Genomic DNA, 17,571 nt, shown 5'->3' with positions numbered 1-17,571 from the left:
CGCGCCTCCAGGCGGGCCCGCGGCGTCGGCGCCCGCCCCTCGCCTCCCGGGTGCCAACCACTCCGGCTCACCGAAGCTGGGGACCAAGCGGCTGCCCCAAGCCCTCATTGTGGGCGTGAAGAAGGGGGGCACCCGGGCGGTGCTGGAGTTTATCCGCGTGCACCCGGACGTGCGGGCCTTGGGTACCGAGCCCCACTTCTTCGACAGGAACTACGGCCGCGGGCTGGACTGGTACAGGTAAGGAGGGGGAACCCCACTCCGTGCGCTGGCACTTCCATGGGCTCCATCCTTCTAGCCATCTCCTGAGCTTTCTCTTCCACTTAACTCAGCTCCTGTGTGGGTTAAGATGACACGTGGGAGTCGGGAGGTGGGCTCTAGCAGAAGGATTTGCCCGGAACTTCCCAGTGATCGTGTAGAAGGGCACGCGGTTTCTGGAACTGCAAAGGCGCCCCTTGTAGACCGTGGAGTGGCTGGAAGGGAAGCGAGACATCCGGTCTAATCTAAGCGCTGGCTGGAGGGCTGGCTCAGTGTCTGGCCTTTCGAGTGGAGCAGGGTCCCCAAGGAAGGACAGATCAGGACCTGTGCTGCCTGAACACAACTCTGTCCTGACCCTCAGAAGATTTTTTCTGGTCTCCTGCACCTGAAAGACCCTGAGAAGAGGAAGTCAGGGGTGAAACTCCTGCAGAGTAGTCCCCATAGTTCAGGTCCAATGAGAGGCATCCCCTGAGGTCTCCGGATGTTAATGGTCCTTGAGAGAGGTCTTAAACCCTGGGGTTTGCCAGGTCCCAGGGCCCAGGCCCCAGTCACTCTGGTTCTGGGTCAGTGGTTTTAGAGTGGTGGAAAGAACCTTGGGTTCTAGTCTTGGTTCTGCCATGTATCTTGAGCAAGCTCTGAAACGCTCCCAGCGTCTATTTTCCCATCCATCACAATGGACAGCAACACAGTCCTTGCCCTGTCTGCCTGCAAGGCTTTCCAGAGTGCTTTAAAGGTGGAAAAAAGACACTTCGTGGTGGGCAATGCTTCTAAACCAGCAGCCAAGATGTGGAACTTGCAACACCTGTGAGCACCTCAGATGAAGGCTGGCCAGGGGCCCTGGGGGCAGCCAGACATTTAGACTGTCCACTTCCCCACTGCTGCGGGGTGGAGTCAGGGCCTGACTGGCACTTCTGTAAGGTGGCAGCCCGACTTTGCAATGCCTGTCTGTCTGTCATGCCTGAGTGGTGCAGAAGTATAGGATTGGCCCATTTGTGGGCTGAGTTACCGCGTCCCTGGGGGTGTGTAATGCATGGGCTCCCTATAACACACAGGTCACAGATTTCTCACCCCTTCACTTGACTCCTTGAAGACTTTCTAGAAACATCTGCATAGTAATGAAATTGGGGAGGGCTATGGTGGTAGCTGACACAGTCTTTTCTTAAAAGGAAACCTTTAGGGGTTAGGGAACCAGCAGTTAGCGTAATGGCTATGTCGCTGGACTCCCACGTAGTCGACCGCGGTTCATGTCCCGGACCCGGTGGCTTAAAACTCACGCCGGGCGCGTGTGCGTGCGTGCCCAAGATCCCGAGAGGAGAATGGAGGAGAAGGGATTGCGGCGTGACCATCCCCCCTGGGGGGTGATTTCTCGCTTTCTGTCTCTATGTCTCTCTCTGTCTGTCTGGCGAGCGCACGCACCCTACAGTGAAAATCTCTCAAAAAAAAAAAAAAAAAGGAAACCTTTAGGGGTTAGAGCTCATAGCCATATTGGGCGAAGGACAACTTCATTAGAAAGAGAACCCCACTGGGCTCATAACAGTGGGCCCTGGATTGGAAATAGCAGGGGACCCCAGGCTGACTTATCACCTTTGCCATTTAGTGGTTGTGGTGGCGGTGGCCAGGGGTGGGTGCGCTCTGTCCTCAGGAGGCAGTCTGTATCCAGTGGAGTTGAGCAGGGCTAGCTGGCCTGTGGGGGCCCTTAGCCCCATTAGGGCTAGCTAATGGAAGAGGTTAACACACAGTATCAGGTGCAGCTGTGTTCCAATGATGTGACCCATTGTGCTTTCCAAGCTGTGACCCACCGTGTCCCATTTAGTTACACAGGGACACTGTCTGAGCCAGGCCCCAGAGCAAGAGAGGCAAATGCCACCAACAGCAGAGCCCTTGGAGTGGTCAGAAGGGCCGTACTCAAATGCACACCAGGGTTTCCTCGATGGAAGATCTAAAGATCATCTGAAACCCTTTGCCAATGTGAAATGCCTTTTAAGTGCAAAATAGCCAAATTCTGAGCATCTGGCTTTTAGATAGTGTGGCTTCCAATAAACACCTGTACTCTGAGCCCAACTCTCCTCCCTTCCTTCTCCTCCCTCCACCGCCAAACGACATACCTCAGGCTTCCTTCCCGGAGCCCGTGTCATTCAGGGATGGCTGCTTTTTATTTTTAACCTTGGCATGTGTGATTCTAAGCCAGCTTAGCTGTGAACCTTAGAGATGGGAGCCGTGCCTTTTTTTTTTTTTTAATTTTTTTTAGCACATTTGGATTCTGCTAAAATTCTCAGCTGAGTCTTGGTAGGTTTTATTTAACATCAAGCATACTGACAGCTCCACTTCTCTCTCTAGTCAAACCCCACACCACCACACCCCACCACCTTTTCCTCCTTTATAGTTCTAAAAGAAAGATTAGCCCAGAGGTCTGGTCATAATTGCCCTGTCTCCATCACCTGTCCAGGAAAAGGCTGCGTGTTTTGCATTTGTTTTAGTTGTAAATCCATGCCCCCAGAGTCAGGAGTTTGTGGATTGCTATTTCTGCACAAGGTGATATTCCCTATTTGGATGCTGTTTCCATAATCCCCCAAACATTTCTCTGTTTGTGTTTTATCCTTTATTATCACTCAAGTAACATGCAGAAATGAAACCCACATCTCACTTTCTACCTGATTTCCGTGAGTTAAGAACGGTGGCTGTTATAATGCTCTCTCTGCCCCTTGCCCTGATCATTTCCCAGATTGCCATCACAAATCCCATGTCCACTGAGGAGACATGACCAAAGAGCCCTTCCATCCATTGTAGCAGCTGTGGTTTCCCAAGGAGGTGTCACAGAGTTGCAGGAGGTGGATCTTATTATGATCTGCCCATATTGAAACCCTTAGCAATAACCTCCTGGATGAAGAGGCCTAAATTCACATAGACAATGGAAAAAGCAAAAGCTTTATCCATAATTCAAAGGAAAGGCTTCTTTCTGTGGGTAAAAGGAGATGAAACTGCAGGCAGAGTAATACTGGAGAGCGCCATCAGCCAGAGACCGTGAGACAGTCTGCACCTTCCCGAACTCAGCCTGAGTCCCTTCTTAGGAACCAGCCTAGTTCTGCTCAGTCCTCTGGAGTGGGACCTCTCCCATCCAGTATATTTCTGGGATCCCGCCTCTGATGTTTGCCCTACCCATGCATCTGGCCTGCATTCCCTTTTCCAAATTTCCTCCCCAAGGTAGTGGCAGGGCTTGCAGGGTAGGATCTGCTAGCTGCTTGCCAGGTTGGTAAAGTGACAGCAGATTGACAAGGGAACCATGATGGGACCTGCTGTCAGAGGACTAGAGATGTCCACTTGGATGCTGTGTGATTTGAAAAGGGGTGATCTGAGACCAGCAGTTGGCATAATGACTATGTCGTTGGACTCCCACGTAGTCGACGGTGGTTCGAGTCCCAGACCTGGTGGCTGAAACTCACGCCGGATGCGTGTGTGTGCGTGCCCAAGATCCCAAGAGGAGAATGGAGGAGAAGGGATTGCGGCATGGCCATCCCCCCTGGGGGTTGATTTCTTGCTTTCTGTCTCTATGTCTCTCTCTGTCTGTCTGGCGAACACATGCGCCCTATAGCAAAAACCTCCCCCCCAAAAAAAGATAAAAAAAGGGGTGATCCTCCTGAGTCTCACCTATCTCATCATAAAAGCCTCTTGAAGGAACCACCCCCAAAGTGATTTAGAAGAATGAATGAAACGCAGAAGGCATATGAAAGTGCCTTAGAAAATGATATGTTATAGAAAGATGAGGCAGTGCTGTTACTCCTGTTGCCACTATTACTGTTACTACTTTGTTACCGACATTCTGGTTATCATCCTTTGTACTCATTTTTTGTTTATTTATTTGCTTTTTTGTTTTGTGTATGAACCAGAGGGCACATGCCTTTGCCAGAGAGAAAGGAGAGGGAGATGGCAACCCCCCAGTGGGGCATGGTCATGCCACAATCCCTTCTCCATTTTCCATCCTGTCAAGGTTGTAGGCATGTACACACACCCCTTATGTGTTTTTCCCATCTGTCTGTTCTGGGACTCGAGCCGCATGGTCAACTATATGGGACCTGCCTCTTTTAATCACTAGGGTATGGAACCAGCCCCACTTGTTAATTTATTTAATCATTCCATGAGTGAGAAAGAGGGCAAGAAATCCAGGCACCCGCAGCAATCCCCCCAAGCCAGGATCACCAACATGCATGTGTACCTGGGATGCTCAGAGAGACCTTGGGGCATGAACCTGGGACCTTCCTGTTTGGCATAAGCATCGCAGTGGGTTGTGTTTCTGCTACTCCATCACTGCTGGCTATCACCATTTGTCCTGTTAGTATTAAAACTCTTCGTTTCTGTCCTCACTGCTGTTGCAGCAGTAGAGCTGAGGAGTTATCTGGTTGCTAGAAAAGTAGCTTCATACTGTCCTTTTCTCCCTCCATCCCTTTCCTCCCTCCCTCAATTTCTCATAAAAAGTCACTGCACATTTCTGGTGTCAGTCTGCTCACCTTTAAAATGGGAATGATGGCTGACCCACTTTCCAATTTTGTGAAAATTGAGTAAGGCCATCCATATAAAAATCCTTCTCCGAATCTAAGTCGTATTTAGTATTGTATCATTTTACCAAAGTCTGGATATGAAACAGACTATTTGGGATCTTTACCTTTCTTATAAAGAGATATAAGCCATGCCACACCCGGTAGTTTTCAGTCATGAAGGAAGGTGAGTTTGGCCTAAAACATTCTCAACTTTGCTCATGTTGAAGTGGGCATGGTGGAGAGGAGGTGAATCTTTTCTAAATGTGTTGAAATGCCAACAATAGCAAGTTAATACATGATAATTGACTCTGCACTTTGGTGCCCAAACTTGGATAGACAGATGAATGATTCTATCAATGTTAGACTTTACTTCACCACTCTAGCTATTTATTTGTTCACCATTCATGGTGTTCTTGGGACAGTGTAAGATAAAGGAGTAGTTGCCTCAGAAACAGCAGTCTAAGTAAGAAAAAGAATAGAAAGCATGAAATAAAATCTATTATATAATCCAGCTCATTTCAGTCAAGAAGTCATATTCTAATAGCAAATGCCAAACTCAGAAAAGGCAAGCATCAGAAAGAAATAAAACCAAAGGCAGGCCCAACTGCAATGACAGACAATTGCTTGGGAGGCTGGAAGTCACATGGGAGACCCTGGTTTGATTCCTGGGGCAACCTGTAAACACTGGACACAGTTGTATATGCCTGTAATCCTGGCTAATTGGAAGTCTGGGACAGGAGGATCTTGGCACCATGAGACTCTCAAAAAAGAAAAGAAAAGAAAAAAGAAATACATATTGCAGGCTCAACCAGGTGATATAGTCAGTAGCAACTGAACTTCAGTGCTGGAAGCCACTTGGCTAATTTGGGTATGAATCCTTGAGTTGGCCTGAACATACTGGTGAGCTGAAGGGCTCTGGGAAGCAGACTGTGGCATGACGAGACCTTGTGATTCTCTCTCTGTCTAGTGAGCATGCATGTGCTGTCAAGAATAAAAAGAAATAAACTTTTCAAACATGAAAAAAAAAATCTCTCTCTCCTCTTTTCTCCCTTCCAACACCCATCACTCTTGCCTTTTCTGCTCCTCCATTATTAAAAGAAAGAAAGAAAGAAAGAAAGAAAGAAAGAAAGAAAGAAAAAGAAAGACAAGCAAATCAAAGAATAAAGGCAGACAGCAGAGAGGGGACTTCTGCAGGAAGTATTTAATGCAGAAGGTGTTCTTATCTTTTTGTTTTTAAATTTGCCAGAGGGCATGTGCACCCATCAGAAACAGAAAGGGAGAGAGAAAGTGAGATGAGAGCATTCTCTATGGGAGAGGGTCACTGCAATCTCTTCCTCTCTGTTTGGGATTTGAAGCACAGACACACACACACACACACACACACACACACACTTGTACCCAGAGTGTTTTTCAAGCTGCCAAGTTTGGGACTTGAACTTTGCAGTCAGTCATGTGGGATCCAGTGGCCTTAACTACCACATCACTGGCTGGCCCAACTTTACTATCATTTAACAAATGGATCAACACAGGAAACAAACTGAACAATGCTCCCTGGGTGTGCATACCCCACACAAGTGCACTTGCACGCACAATTAGTGTCTATGCAGATCGACATTTTTATAACAGGTCCTCCTGTCTTAGTCCAGGAGAATGCCACACCCTCTGCTGAAATGAAACCACTGCGTCCATTAATCTCTCACCCGTCTCGTGGCACTCGGTCGTTCTCACAGTGTGCTGAGATTTAACAGGCCCAGCACGTGTACGGTTCTTGTCAACATTCAGAATAGGCAAGCAGAACTCTTGTGGCTCAAGGAGGCTTGTTGAAGAGCTAGTTTCCCTTCTCCTTGGAGCTTAGAGGGACACAGGAGAACTTGGAATGAAGAGCAGCTTTGCCCCAAAGCTCTTGGCGTGTGGATATTTGGATACAGAAGACCTGGCAGCCCTGGTGGTTTTTAGTCACACGTGTTGTTAAGATGGTTTGACATGTGAAGATATGACTTACCAGAGATTTCAGGAAGCACACTGAATTTTCTTTCTCATTTTAACATCTCTGAAATTAGGATGTATCTTAAGGTTGATATCTTCGATTCAGTGAAAAATGGTGCTTCTGTCTTGGTTGGAGCCCCTCCACCCCCTTGAAATGCCCTCTGCCTTGAACATCCAGCTTCCCCCACCCATCCTGAGATCCACCAGACCTACCAAAGAGCCAGTGCCTTCTTGGTGAATGCCTGCCACAGCAGGGAGCCTCCAAACCCTGCTTCATCTCTGCAGCCAGGAGGGCTCTCCTGATTGGGTGAGGAACTGTACTTACAGATTTTTCAATGATGCCCATGCTATCTCCCTGAGAGCATATACCGTAAAATTAGGGAAGGTGTGGGGCTGGCACTCACCAGCAGATGACAAGATGCTACGATAGCATGTTTCCCATGACTGCTGCAAAGAAGGACTTGCTCTATCTGCCACATGTTTGGAGTCACATCTGAAGAGTCCCTAGCAGGTTAGGGGGAGCTTCAATGCCCAGCAGGTGCTATTACCTGCATACTTAGCCATGTCCCGTGTACCTGATGTGCAGAACTCTCAAATAACATTTTCCCCTCTGGTTAGACTTCTATGAATCATTCCTGAGTGATTGAGTGACAAGGTGGGTGGGGAGGGGGTGGAAGCTCACAGCTCCCTTTTGATCTGGATCACCTGGAGGACTTGGAAGAGAGACCAGCTCTATGTGTGAAGGTTTAGCAATGGGGGTGGGGTGAAATAGCGTTAGATAAACCCCTGGGCTGTGAGTCAGGCTGCAAGGTCTGAAAGGTCACACAACCAACCTAAACCTGTGGGACCCGCCGTCCCTCCAGAGCTAACTCTGGGGTGGGTTAATCCATTTATTTGTCAAACGCCTACCACTTGCCAGGCTCAGTGCCAGGCTGCTGTAGGCTGGCCCTGCTGCCACTTTGTTCTCCTAATGGGCTGCTCTGATGGGCTGAAGTGCTTTGCAGTCCACGGGCAGCTTGACGAGGTGGGTAAAAGCCACCAGTGAGTGGAAATGTAGCATTTCCGAGGTAATTGCTGCCTGTCAAGCTACACAGCTGGGCTGTTGGTTCAATGCTGCACTCCCGGGGCTTTCTCAGTGGGATAATGGGATGGGGCGAGGGGCAGGGAGTTATTAGGAAGCACGTAGTTCCAGGGGAACTAGGCCAGAGCTGCTGGTTAGGTGATCTGGGGCTTGAGCAACACATGGATTTTTGGTGCAAGTCAGTCCAGAGTGTCTTCCAAGACTTTTCAAATCAGAGGAGATAAGAGAGGCAGCCCACACCTACCAGTTCTCATAAGACCTCCTCGAGCGAGAAAACTAGGGCCTCTGCTCTGAGTGGAGGTCTGCGGACCTCTCATTGCCCTTTTCCAAGTGGTCACATAACTCTCATATTCTTTGGGGAGCAACCTTCATATTTTCTGATACCACTTTTGTGATATTTTCCAAAGCCTAGCATGATCTCTGTTACTATTTTCTTAAAGTTTTTTTGTTTTCATGAAGTCCTTTAAAGTTCTGTTTTTTCATTAAGCATGGGGCTTATTTTTCTTTGAGTTGCTATATTTTACAATAGATAATATATTCATAGAATGCAATTCAAGAGTGAGAAAAGGTATTCAGTGAAAATTAGGCTCCTTCTTCCTATTCCATCTTTCAGTCATGAAGTTTGTTTTCCCAGAAGCAACCACAGGTATTAGCTTTTGTGTATCCTTCTAAAGCTCTGCTGTGCACTCGCAAACCTAACACACACACTGCAGAGACTTGTAATAAATATTTTTAAAAGGAACTTCATTTTAAAACCACTCTAAATGGAAAACCACCATCTCTTGCCATAATTAGAAAGAAATCATAAAAATAAATAGATTGAAAATGGTGTTACTGAATTTTTGCCATAGAATGTGACTGGAATGTTCCATGCCTGCCGTGTTCTCTGTCTTTGTTTTGAAGGGGATATGAGGGTACACTACAAAGAGTGGTTAAAGAAATGTTAATACCAGTGTGAGACTTTTCTCCTTGTGGTGTCATGAGAAGGAATGGAAGTGATGTGGAAGATGAATTTCTCACTATGTGATTTGTGATTCGGTAGTGTTCTGTAGGTTATAGAGTGTGTAAAATTACCGAGGTGGGGGATACAATGGATATCATGGGAAACATCCCTAGAGTTTGCAGAAAATCCAGTTTAAGTAAATCTAATGATGTTTCTAGCTTTTCAGATTCCTTTGATGTGTTAATCATTGGGAAAGACAAGCCAAAGAAAAACTCAGAACAAATATGAGCATTAGGAGAAGTGTTTTACTTGCAATATTTACAAGAACGTCTAGCCTTCAGCAGAACTAGGTTTCATGAATAAAGCCTATGTAAAGGGGAAAAAAAAAAAAAAAAAACACCCTCAAGGTTACTATGGGTGTCTTCATTATGCTCACTGGTTGAAAATCAGTCTCCACCACGGTGGTTACATATCTGCAGCGGGCATCAGTGTTGCAAAAGTCAGAGATAAGTGATTTTCACCAGGCACTCAGCAATTTATGGAAACAGAGAGCTCAAGGCTTTTTTTTTTTCCTTTCTTTCTTTTTCTTTTTTTTTTTTTTAAATTTTGAAGCTCCTGTGAGACAAGATGTTCCTTTTTAAAAAATCTTAGGATGCAAAGTATCTTTTTTCCCATTCTGTAGAACATGACAGTGAGCTTTAAACACAGGGCAGGGCAGTGTCAGTTTTGTTTGCTCAGTCGGTTTAATCTCACTGAATAGAGTGGGAGACGATGTACTTTCTTTGTATACTTTTTTAGCCGCCTCAAAGGAGCTCCGCTGGGGAAAATGGTCCCTGGAACTTTCCATGCATTGTTAACGGAGGGTGTCTATGATAGTGAGGTCCAAATCGTCCAATTAAATGATGGGGAGGTGGCTTCCTGCCAGCTCCAGGCTTACTGCTGAGGAAAGGAACCCCAGATCTACCCTGAGGCTGAAGGAGAGGTGAGCAGGCATCCCAGCGGTGCCTCTTGATGGAACAGAGCTTCTCACCGAGCAATGGAAAGAGGGAGAGGTGGAGATCAGTCTAGATTCAAAAGGCTTGGATGGAATGACTCAAAATAGAGAAGGGGAGACAGAAACTACTGGAGGAGGCAGATTCAGCATGGCGATGAGAAGCTTGGACTTTGGATTCCGACGGAGCATGTTGGAGTCTCAGCTCCATCAACGTTAGGGGTGTGTTCACCAACTCGGTCTTTCTCGTGCCTCAGTTGCCATCTGCACGTTGGAATGATCAGACCAGTGACCGCACGGGGCCTATGTGGGTGCTCAGTGAGTGGGTGAGTACATGTAGAAGTGCTCCGAACCCACCTGACACGTGGAAGGTGTCCAACACGGATTAGTTATTATTAGCCATCGATTCCTTCGTCATCCCCTTAGTGAGCTCAAGGTCAAGGACACAGAGATGAATAGAACGTGTCCTTCCTCTGGGTTCTTCACAGTTTGGTGCATTTATGAGATGTGCATGGCAAATTTCTTCACAAGTCACGTGGGGGTTAGGTACCCTCACAGAGATACGAGGGTAACTGCAGGAGCATGGGAAGGTTATGAGCTCCAATTGGAGGGACTTTGGAAGGCTTCTTGGAGGAGGGTGGTATATTATTTGGGCCTCAACAGGCAGGGAGGAGTTCCTTAGACAGAGATTTGGGGCAGGGGGTTGGGAAAGGGGGTGACCCTGCAGGGATGCTGTTTCTAAATACTATTCATCCCACGATGTCACCTCTGACGACAGTCAAATCACAAAATAAAGTTGTTTCAGATCACTTCCATCCTGGATGCACTTACCGGCACCTGCTCTGTGCCAGGCACTATTCTAAACCTTGGAAAAATGAACATGAGAAAGAATTCATCTCTCTTTTAGAGAGCTGAAGGGCAGAAAGCCTGTTAAGACTTGCTGAGAGAGGGAAAGCTCGCAGCATTGTGGGGTCACCTAAAAAAAAAAAAAAAAACACCCTCAAGGTTACTATGGGTGTCTTCATTATGCTCACTGGTTGAAAATCAGTCTCCACCACGGTGGTTACATATCTGCAGCGGGCATCAGTGTTGCAAAAGTCAGAGATAAGTGATTTTCACCAGGCACTCAGCAATTTATGGAAACAGAGAGCTCAAGGCTTTTTTTTTTTCCTTTCTTTCTTTTTCTTTTTTTTTTTTTTAAATTTTGAAGCTCCTGTGAGACAAGATGTTCCTTTTTAAAAAATCTTAGGATGCAAAGTATCTTTTTTCCCATTCTGTAGAACATGACAGTGAGCTTTAAACACAGGGCAGGGCAGTGTCAGTTTTGTTTGCTCAGTCGGTTTAATCTCACTGAATAGAGTGGGAGACGATGTACTTTCTTTGTATACTTTTTTAGCCGCCTCAAAGGAGCTCCGCTGGGGAAAATGGTCCCTGGAACTTTCCATGCATTGTTAACGGAGGGTGTCTATGATAGTGAGGTCCAAATCGTCCAATTAAATGATGGGGAGGTGGCTTCCTGCCAGCTCCAGGCTTACTGCTGAGGAAAGGAACCCCAGATCTACCCTGAGGCTGAAGGAGAGGTGAGCAGGCATCCCAGCGGTGCCTCTTGATGGAACAGAGCTTCTCACCGAGCAATGGAAAGAGGGAGAGGTGGAGATCAGTCTAGATTCAAAAGGCTTGGATGGAATGACTCAAAATAGAGAAGGGGAGACAGAAACTACTGGAGGAGGCAGATTCAGCATGGCGATGAGAAGCTTGGACTTTGGATTCCGACGGAGCATGTTGGAGTCTCAGCTCCATCAACGTTAGGGGTGTGTTCACCAACTCGGTCTTTCTCGTGCCTCAGTTGCCATCTGCACGTTGGAATGATCAGACCAGTGACCGCACGGGGCCTATGTGGGTGCTCAGTGAGTGGGTGAGTACATGTAGAAGTGCTCCGAACCCACCTGACACGTGGAAGGTGTCCAACACGGATTAGTTATTATTAGCCATCGATTCCTTCGTCATCCCCTTAGTGAGCTCAAGGTCAAGGACACAGAGATGAATAGAACGTGTCCTTCCTCTGGGTTCTTCACAGTTTGGTGCATTTATGAGATGTGCATGGCAAATTTCTTCACAAGTCACGTGGGGGTTAGGTACCCTCACAGAGATACGAGGGTAACTGCAGGAGCATGGGAAGGTTATGAGCTCCAATTGGAGGGACTTTGGAAGGCTTCTTGGAGGAGGGTGGTATATTATTTGGGCCTCAACAGGCAGGGAGGAATTCCTTAGACAGAGATTTGGGGCAGGGGGTTGGGAAAGGGGGTGACCCTGCAGGGATGCTGTTTCTAAATACTATTCATCCCACGATGTCACCTCTGACGACAGTCAAATCACAAAATAAAGTCGTTTCAGATCACTTCCATCCTGGATGCACTTACCGGCACCTGCTCTGTGCCAGGCACTATTCTAAACCTTGGAAAAATGAACATGAGAAAGAATTCATCTCTCTTTTAGAGAGCTGAAGGGCAGAAAGCCTGTTAAGACTTGCTGAGAGAGGGAAAGCTCGCAGCATTGTGGGGTCACCTAAAAGGGGCCGTGCCCAGGGCAATCGGTAAGGCTTATGCCTAAGCTTCAGGGCATTTGCTTTTTTCTCCACCTGGATCACCCTTTCTCCAGAACATTCTGCTCTACATCTGGCTGCTTCTCACTTTGCAGGTTCCAGCTCAAACGTCACCTCCTCACAGAGGCCTTCCTAAGCTACATGCTCGACACGGCTCACCCTTCTCATCTCTCTAGCTGTCATCACTAGCTTGTTTTATTTGCCTCATATTTATTGCAATCTGAAATGACCTTCTTTTTGTTTTTACTTACTACCTCCCAACTAGACTGGAAATTCCCTGAGACCAGGGACTTTGTTTCGTTCATAGCTGTATCCCTGGAGCTCAGAATGGTGCCTGGCACATAGTAGGTAGTCAATAAATATCTGCAGAGTGAATATTCTTGGGTATGAGGCATGACTAAGAATTGATGAGTCTATTCTGAGGCTACAAACTGGCCCCATCTCATCATCAGGTTTGTCATATCTGGTTCCGGTGGGGAAAGATCAATGGCAAAAAAAACCCCAAATTCCTGCCTTCTTGGTGCTTGCTTTCTATGGGTTGGGGAGGAGATGATCTTAAACAAGCACAGTTTATCTATGTCAGAAGGGAATAAGTGCTATGGAGAAAATACAAGGGAGGAGGATGGGGAGTACTTGATGGTAGGGGGAGGATATCACGGTTTTAAACAGGGTGGTTAAGGCAGGCTTCACTGAGAAGATGATATTTGAGCAAAGACCTGAAAGAGGTGAAGGGGTGAAGCATGCTGGGATCTGGGGAAGAACACTAGCAGAGGGAAAAACAAGCGTGAAAGCTCTGAGGACAGCAGAGTAGCCGTAAGACTGAAGAAAACCCAGGGGCCAATATGGCTGGGGTGGAGTGTGCAAGGAGAAGAGGGATGGGGAATAAATTCGGAGAGGTTCCGGGAGCCAGAGCATGCAGCCACTCATGGGCTGTTGAAAGCACTTTGACTCTGAGTAATGGGGAGATATTGGGCGGGATGGAGTTAGAGTCGTATGATCTGACTGACATTTTCAAAAGGACCTCTTGGACCACCGTCTATGGAAGCAGGGGAAGGCGGTTAGGAGGCTGCTGCAGTGGTGGTTGCATGGAGACGGTGGATAGGGGAGAAGCTGGACACAGTCTGAAGGTCCGCCTGCAGGGTTTACCCCTGCCTACATGGGGCAAGTGTGTGAGAGGAGTCAAGGAAGATGGTGACAGTGAAGATGCTGGTCGTGAGGATGAACTCTGCCAAGGACTTCCTGTCTCTCAGTCCCTTACAGGTGTCAGGCTGAGGACTGAACCCAACATACAAAGGCTCTCCAAGAGGTTCTTGGGAAAAATGGAATTAAAAGTATGAGTTTATTTTGATGCAAACTATTTTGAAATCCATGTGTAGTGTTTTCATAATGCGCATTTTCCATAAACTTTTTAAAGACCACTTGTACTTCCCAACACAGTCCCTTGAGGGCCTGACTGGTGAAGTGTTTATCTGTGGGTCGGTAGATCTGAACCAACCAAGGGGAAAAAAAAAAAAAAAGGCAAGGTTATATTCTACTCTACTTTCCCAAGTAGGTGGGAAATAGGAACCTGCAGGTGCCAGAGTCCTCCTTTTTAGGGGTCTTTGAAGCCCTTTTTATAAATATAGAGTTCTTAGGTAACCTCCTGAGATTTTTTTTTTTAATTTGTCAGACTCTGTGCAATTGCCAGAGAGATGAGGGGTGAGGGTGGGGACAACGTGAGAAAGCACTCCTCCCTTCCTCATGGGACATGGTCACGCTGCAATCCCTTCTCCATTTCTCCCTCCTTCAAGATTTTGGGTGTGTACACACATGTGCTCTGTGTGTTTCTCAAGCCACCAAATCTAGGACTTAAATGGCACAGTTGGCCACATGGGATGCACCACTGGCACGCCCCTGAGATCCTTTCAAGACTGAACTAGCTCTGCTCCCACCCTGAAAAGGCACATGTCATTCAACGCGTGCCACCCCGCTTCTCACTTTTATCCCAACCCCATCGACACGATGGTGGGGGAGCTGCCAGATTTAGGGGGCTTGTCCGTGTGGTTTCCGTCCAACAGAATTGAGCAGTATAATGCCTTCCTGCAAGATAATCGGGATCTGAATCTCCCTGACTTCCCCAAAGCTGCTGAAGCATGGGGAAATGTGCTCTGCTTTGGCAGCCTCTTTGCAGCGTGTTTCTGCTTTGATGGTTTTAATGAAGATATGAAATCATCTAACAGCTTTTATTTTGTGCAGGCGAGATGGCTTAAAGTGGAGGTAGCATTTCCTAGGATCAATCCCCATTTTCAGAAGTGGTTGGTTACACTCTGCAGTTTATGGCCACTTCTCGCTGAGACAGTGTGGGATTTGAATTATTAATTCTGTGAAAAATGAGTTAAGTCATTGCAGAGCTGTGTGGTGGTACAATCCCGGTTCTAGGCCCCTTTCTCCTATTGTCTCTGGTACACACATCTCCATCAACCGGATACTCTAGGGTAACTTGGCCAAATCGTCGTCTGTCAGTCATTTCACCAGGAGGGAAAGAACTTGACTTAATTCAATTGTTTTTTCCTGCCAAGAATGAAGGAGAGGAAATAGGCATAAGTGATTCTGGGAGGTGCTGATGTCAAAGCCATTTGCAGGACCTCAAATGTGGGCATCATTCAAGTGACAGCTGGGCAGGCGAGGCTGTGTCTAGAACGTGAACCTCTGAGCACCTCCCCCTATCCAGACTGCTAATGCTGAGGGGAGTGTGTCAGGATGGAAAGGCTTAGAGCTGTTCCAGATACGGATGGCTCTGTGAGCTGGGGGCAGTGACCGAGCTGCAGAGAGCTCTGTCCCATGGAGCAGTTTGGTGCATGGAGTCACCACAAACACAATGTCCTGAGTTACTCTGTGGGCACATAAGTGAAGGAAGACACTGCGGGACAAGAGGGATAGGTGGGGTCTTGGCCTATGGAGGCAAATCCAACTGAGAGAGGGTACTTGTCCTATTTAAAGGGGACAGCCACTAGTCAGTCCCATCTGGTTGTTTTTCTATCCCTATCTTGTCAATCTCTCCGCTGGGTTTTTTGTTTGTTTGTTTGTTTTTTGTCTTTCTAGGGCAATCTGTTTACAAGCCTCCCCAATCATGGCATCATGAAAGTTCTTTCTGAAATCTCACACAAGGTTTCCCAACCTTCGTTCCTTTAGTGTTTTTAGTTATCGCTATAGTGCACACCAGAGAGAGACAGAGAGAGGGAAAGTTAGAAATCATTCCCCAGAGGGAATGGTTGTGCTACAATCTTTTCTCCTCCACTCTCCTCTCAGAATGTTTAGCACGCGCACATGCACACACACACACACACACACACATCTGGTGTGATTCTCAAGCCGCCAGGTCAGAGACTCGAACCACAAAGCTTGCCATGTGGGATCGTGTGCCTTAACCTCCACACCACCTGCTGGCACCCCCCACCCCCCCACACACACCCTTTACTCCTTTATGTACCAGATTCACAGTTTGTTTTTGGACGTATCTACAGATTTTTAATTTACTTTCCTTAGTGCTAAAGTCCACTTTTAACTTTTACTTAAGTGAATTTACTGAAAAACAAAACTTTATATCACCATCCTAAATGAGATGCCTTATCTCTCGCCAGATATAGAAAGCAGTCATAAAAATAAATGCAGTGAGAGCCAAACAACGCAGTTCCACTCCAGTCTGATCCTATTGCCCGTGCTGAGTTCTGCCTGAGGCAGCCTCTTTGTTAAAGATCAAAAACTATTAGAGAGGTGTTAACCACATTCTAGCACCTAACCAAGACTTTCTCCGTGATGCAATCCAAAGTCTGGAATACAAGGCAAAAGCAAAGATAATTATTTTCTAATGATGCAATTAGTTGGCATTTAAAGTCATGTCAAGCATCACCTAAATTAATTTTTCTAACCGCTAGTGGTTCCTAGTCCACCCTTTGGGAAATACTAACCTACACATTTAGATGGCTCTTGCTTTTATTTATTTATTTATTTTTGGAGAGGCTTTTCGCTATAGGGCGCGTGCGCTCACCAGACAGAGACATAGAGACAGAAAGCGAGAAATCACCCCCCAGGGGGGATGGTCACGCTGCAATCCCTTCTCCTCCATTCTCCTCTCGGGATCTTGGGCATGCAAGCACACGCGCTCGGCGTGAGTTTTAAGCCACCGGGTCCAGGACGTGAACCACAGTCGATTATGTGGGAGTCCAGCGACATAGCCATTACGCTAACTGCTGGTTCCCGATGGCTCTTGCTTTGATGTCACTATTATTTTATTATATTTGCTTGTCTTGGTCCATCAACAGCTTGGGAGGGACTGGCTGACATTACAAAGTCTGGGTGGTTTAAAAAGCTGTGATTCCAATTTAAATTGCAAATTGATGGGGCATCATGAGAAAGCGAATGCAGACGTGAAGAACTGGAGGAAAAGATCCAACTGTGCAGTATTTTTAGATCTTTTTCTGTGGATCAGTTTGCGTAACTTGTCTCTGGACTCGGGATCTGATGGATTCCAGTATCTCGTATGGCTCATCGAGATGGCTCTTTCATATATTACCTGAGGGTAATATTTAGCAGGTGCATGGCATGACTTTAAATGCCACCTAATCACTTCTGTTTTTTTCCCACAATTCCAATTTAAATTACCCATGTAAAACCTCTATTTATTGCTCTTTAAAAACACTGTGTCTTGGATGAGTCGCTAAGACATTATGCTGAGTGAAAGAAAGGTTATGTACTGTGTTTTCATGTGTATGACACTCTCAGACAGGCAAACCAAAATGATGAAGAACACATCAGTATAGAGGCCAGAGTTTAGAGCAGGGGATGTAGGGTGACTATAAAAAGGCAGATGAGGGAGCTTTGCGGGTGTTCCTTATGTGACCAAGACACTACTCGGGTGGTTGTCGCTGATAAAAGAATTAAGAAATTAGGGACCAGCAGTTGGCATAATGGCTGAATCGCTGGACTCCCATGTAGTCAACCGCGGTTCGAGTCCCGGACCCGGTGGCTTAAAACTCATGCCGGGCGTGTGTGTGCGTGCCCAAGATCCCGAGAGGAGAATGGAGGAGAAGGGATTGCGGCATGGCCATCGTCCCTCGGGGCGTGATTTCTCGCTTTCTGTCTCTCTGTCTCTCTCTGTCTGGCGAGCGCACATGCCCTATAGCAAAAAAAAAAAAAACTCTA

At 46.9% G+C, this 17,571-nt stretch overlaps 1 protein-coding gene across 1 annotated transcript in view; it reads left to right on the top strand.

The window, feature by feature from the left end:
* The window catches only part of HS3ST2 (heparan sulfate-glucosamine 3-sulfotransferase 2), a 107,731-nt gene that overhangs the window by 1,386 nt on the left and 88,774 nt on the right, over nt 1-17,571 (top strand). Inside the window, exon 2 of the mRNA XM_006148318.2 lies at nt 12-237. Within this exon, the coding sequence (XP_006148380.1) occupies nt 12-237 (226 nt within the window). The remainder of the gene's footprint in view (nt 1-11; nt 238-17,571) is intronic.

Source organism: Tupaia chinensis, unplaced genomic scaffold (assembly GCF_000334495.1).
Source record: "Tupaia chinensis unplaced genomic scaffold, TupChi_1.0 Scaffold000231_2, whole genome shotgun sequence".
NCBI classification, from domain to species: Eukaryota; Metazoa; Chordata; class Mammalia; order Scandentia; family Tupaiidae; genus Tupaia; species Tupaia belangeri.
The sequence above is the reverse complement of the archived record's forward strand: the minus strand, read 5'-3'. Positions and strand labels throughout refer to the sequence as shown.